Below are 4849 nucleotides of genomic sequence, written 5' to 3' on the forward strand. Positions count from 1 at the left end.
GGAATCGGATGGGACCAGGCCGATTTTTGCCCGATTCTCGGATTTGTGTGATTTTTTCAAAAAAATCGTATGAACAATGACGGAATCGGCCGATTTTTCGATTTTCCTGCCGAGTTACACCGATTCAAGCCGATTTAAAGAACAATCTCACTCACCTGTGCTGGGCGGAGGAGAAAGAGAAAATCGGGTCTTCGCCCCTGTGTTTGCGCGGACGGGAGAGAAGGGCGATAGAAGAGAGAAAGGGGCTTCACCCCTGTGTTTGCACGAACGGGAGAGAAGGGAAGAGAGAAAGATAGGATCTGGGGAGGGAGGGGGGGGGGGGGGGGGGGGGGCTCCATTGTCAGTGGTCAGTGAGGGGGATAAAAGAGAGGAATGGAGGAAATTTGAAATGGATCCGAAATTTTTATTCATTTGAGTTAAATCCCTTTTGATATGAACTCACTTAATTTGTTTTATAATTCATTACGGTTACAAGGCTTCTGCCAAAAATACCCGAGTTACTGATCCGATTCTTCCGATTCCGATTTTTTGAACCATCCTCCTACATATATAATTTGTACCATATGTTCGGAAATAATGTATTCAAGGACCAGAATTGATTTCTACCTGATATATATAATTACAGATTTTTACTGAACGTAAGCGTAATTTTATAACATGTCTCTATGCAGTGATATTTTCTTCAACCAATTTTAACAAATAAATGAAGATTTTTACTGTAAAGTGTCTAAAAGACAAAAATGTCATTTAATAAATTGCAGAATTATGGGCCTAGCTACGATTCCTAAAAATCTAGATTCGCCACACCTGATTGCTTTGGAACAAGTATTTATTTATTATTATTATTATTTTTTACTTTCTTCTTGCTTAGAAAGGTCTCTTTTAATAACGAAAATGAGTATTCTCCCGGTAACCTATTTCTCCTCCCGCTCAGATTATCCAACTTCTTCAATGAAAAGAGGACAACGAATCATATATGACATGAATAATATTTTTTTCCTGAATAAATGATTATCTTTTGTTTGTAAGTTGTGTACAGCTAGATAACGTGTGAGAACGTGCGAGAAAGTTTGTTAACTTGCGAGATATATAAATCCATTTTATCTTCTCAAGATCAATACACAAATTAAGGCTGCCAACCAAGCAAGAAAGAAATCATGAGCAATTCAGCTCGCTCTACTTCCTCTTCACCTAGCTCAGCTTCCCCTTCCAGCCCACCTGTTATCCCAGTGGACACTCAACTACCACAAAGCATGAGCAATTCATCTCTATCAGCTTTCTGTTCAGCTAGCTTAGCTTCCTCTTCCAGCCCACCTATTATCCCAATGGACCCACGACTACGACAGTTCCTCAACGCATGCAACAAAGGTGATTTCGGCCTCTGCAACCACTTGGTTATTGCTGACCCTGATATCCTGCTCTCTACCACTCCTCACAATAACAACTGCCTTCACATTACCGCAATGCTTGGACATGACGAGTTTGCAAGGGAGGCCTGGTCCCGAGCCCCTTCCCTCTTCTCCGGCACCAACATTGATGGAGAGACCCCACTGATAGCTGCTCTGATGGCAGCTAACCTTTCGTTGGCTTCTGATATCATCACTGCTGCATCACAGTATATGCAGCATGACGATTTGGAGGAAGGAAGCCCATTCAACCACATGCTCTTGAAGGCCGATAGGCGCAAAGAAAACGCATTGCATCATGCCATGCACAATGGCTTCCAAGATTTCGCACTACAGCTCCTGGACGTAGAGCCAGAACTGTCAGAGCAAGTTACCAATACCGGGGAATCGCCCATGTATATGGCGGCCCGCAGAGGATATTCTAGAGTTATAGAGCGATTGCTACAGATCCCATCTTCGGCAGTTTTTGGCCCGCATAATGAATCGGCTATGCATGCTGCTGTGAGATTCGATCACCCAGGTTCATTACTTATATACCCAATTCTGTGAATTTTATTTTTCATAGTAATTAGATACTTCATATGCAACCTTACATTCTGTTGTGGTTAGTCTTATGTATGTATTTCAGTTGAGGAAACATATTTTTTTTGGCTTTTGACTGGCAAATTTGACTCGGAATATTTGTTCTAATTATCTCAAGTCTATAGTCACAAGTCAAAACTAAAAAGTACTCATTTCGTTTTGTGAAATTAACATAGAAGGCAAATTCGGCTGAGTCAGACCGGAATCGGACCATTCGGAGAGGAATTGGACCAGACCGAGCCGAATTTTGTATGAATTTATGGTGAGAGTGAATTTTAGAGGAATACCGAGTAGGAAGACAGGTATCAGAGAGACTTCGATTGGGGAAAGAAGAAAGACAAAAAATAAATAAGAAACTGGGTTGGGGAAATGGGGAGAAGAAAGAAAGAAGAAGGGAACTTTTTAACTAAAACGTTTGAGTGAACTTGGTGCATAAGCCTATCCATTTTCTTTTGTTTAGATATACTATCGGTTATTGGCTCACCGTGAACTCTGATATAATATTTGTTTAGATATTTTACAAATTTACTTTTTCTTTCAAATAGTAAATTTTATTTTTTTGCCGAATTATTTAAATGTCAGTATTTCTTAAATATTTTGTGTTTTCTATGTTACATTTAATTTAAAATTAACTCTACGATGTATTTGCATTTTTGTATTATATTATATTAGTGGATTATTTGAATGTAGTTTTTTTCTCAATATAAATTATTGACAAATTTTTTTTTTTATCATTTTTTTTCTATTTTTCTTTAAGACAAACAATTTTTTGGCAAAATAAATCTGATTTAGTCGATTCTGATTGTAAGGTCGAATAATCCATTCTGATTTTTACTTCTATGTCGCTCTTGCCATCCTAGAAAGTTTTGCATCCGTTATTGTTGCTCCATGCATTTGAACCACTTACATCTCATAGATTTTAGGCAGTCTTAGTAAATGTTCTAATTTTATCGTGACATGTATTGTCAGGTATAGTTCAGCAACTGTTGGTAGGACAGTCCCAACTAGCATACCATAAAGACAAAAATGGAGCCAATCCGATGGGCAGAGCTGTACTTGAAAACAAACTCATGTTGGTCAAGATATTCTTGGAATATGATCCTAATTTGGCATATATTAAGCATGAACCAACCGGAAATACTCCATTTCTTAAGGCAGTGGTAAACGGCTATCTGCCAATTGCGAAAGAGATCATGAGCACTTGCCCTGATTCTGTGTATACTCCCGACAAAAATGGATTCAATGCACTCCATGACGCTATTTATTTTGAGAATCCACATTTAGTTGACTACATACTCACAACACCCCAGCTTCATAGGTTTATTAACCAAGCCAACAATGATGGCGAGCTTCCCCTGCATGAAGCTGCTCGCAAGTGCGACCCGAAGATCCTTCGTTCTTTACTAACCCATGCAGGACAGGATTATACTGCTGTTAATGTTTACAACAATCATGCTGTCAATGAAGTCTATGCGAAGACCTCCTTATGGAAGACTTTGAAGTGGGTAAGTTATTTAATTTTCATTGCTCTTACACACAACACTTATTTAATTTTATACAATTCATTAATTCCATACAGTTTTAGTAGAACTTGGGTGTTCCTAAGTTCACCAAGTCCTTTTGTGGACTCAATTCTAAAATCTATTGTATTGGTTTCAAATGACGAATTCAAATCATTGAAATCTTTCTATCTTATGAGTTATGCATCTACATGTAAAAGGTTTTAAATTTTAAAATAATTTTGTATAGAATAAAGTGGTCAAAAGATGTCCAAAAAATGAATGCATTAAAATTAATTTATAAATCTTCTAATCTTGACCACTTGACTTTATATTAAAATAATTTGAAACTTTAAAATTTTCACATATAGATGAATCACTTGTACGGTAGAAGGATTTTAATGATTTGGATTTGTCGTTTGAAGTCAATTCCCTTGGTTTTAGAGTTGAGTTCACAAAGGGCTTTGTGAACTTAGAAACACCCTAGTTCTACTCAAATTTTTTTTATATAAGGTCAAGAGAGATCATGTATATATTTTACCTATTTTTATTTGCTGTCACAGAATGAGTCGTTCACATTGTTATCAAATGTAATTCCCTCCGCATGGAATTACGAAATAAGAGATAATGCAAAAAAGACGATCCAGAAGCAAGCAAGAGAGAAGGTCCAGAAACTTACAACAAAGTACACTTCCAACACATCTTTGGTCGCTGCACTCCTTGCTACTATCACTTTTGCTGCTGCTTTTACATTACCAGGAGGATTCAGTTCTGATTCCTCTGATGCCGGACAACCCCTTTTTGCAAGGAAAGCAGCTTTTCAGGTGTTCCTCATCTCTGACACCGTAGCCATGTGTTCTTCTCTTGCCGTCGCATTTCTCTGCATTTTAGCGACATGGGAGGACTTGGATTTCCTACTCAATTACAGGAAAACAACAAGGGCACTAATGTGGTGTGCCTATGGGGCTACTGCAATTGCTTTTGGTACCGGTTTGTTCACAGTGATAGCCCCCAAAAACTTGTGGCTTGCAATTCTTATATTAGTACTCTGCACGATCCTTCCACTCATCTCCAAGATCATCAGTGAATGGCCTCTATTAATGCTCCGCTACAGGCTTCGTGGTAATTTTCGAAAAGAACTCGTTCCAAATATTTAGAAAGGTGCAAAATACTAGGAACTTTGTTTTTTTTTGTACCGCATCTTTGAACTTTGAATTCCAATGCTATGGTTTCAATTTGAATTTAGTAATTATTTTTCCTGACAAAGGTTGTTTCTCCTTCTCTTCTCCTACTCCCTCTCATCTCATAATTTATCTCTTCCCTGTAATCTCCACTTCTGTGCTCCATTTGTAATCTCTCTTT

General features: G+C 38.0%; 1 protein-coding gene across 1 annotated transcript; it reads left to right on the forward strand.

The window, feature by feature from the left end:
* The first annotated feature begins 1157 nt into the window (after positions 1 to 1157).
* On the forward strand, positions 1158 to 4644 carry LOC144546188 (protein ACCELERATED CELL DEATH 6-like). Its single transcript, XM_078294711.1, has 3 exons — positions 1158 to 1926; positions 2958 to 3493; positions 4051 to 4644. The coding sequence occupies exons 1-3, from the start codon at positions 1158 to 1160 to the stop codon at positions 4642 to 4644; spliced, it is 1899 nt and encodes a 632-aa protein (XP_078150837.1).
* Positions 4645 to 4849: the final 205 nt, after the last annotated feature.

The sequence above is a fragment of the Carex rostrata genome, chromosome 29, assembly GCF_964058835.1.
Source record: "Carex rostrata chromosome 29, lpCarRost1.2, whole genome shotgun sequence".
NCBI lineage: Eukaryota > Viridiplantae > Streptophyta > Magnoliopsida > Poales > Cyperaceae > Carex > Carex rostrata.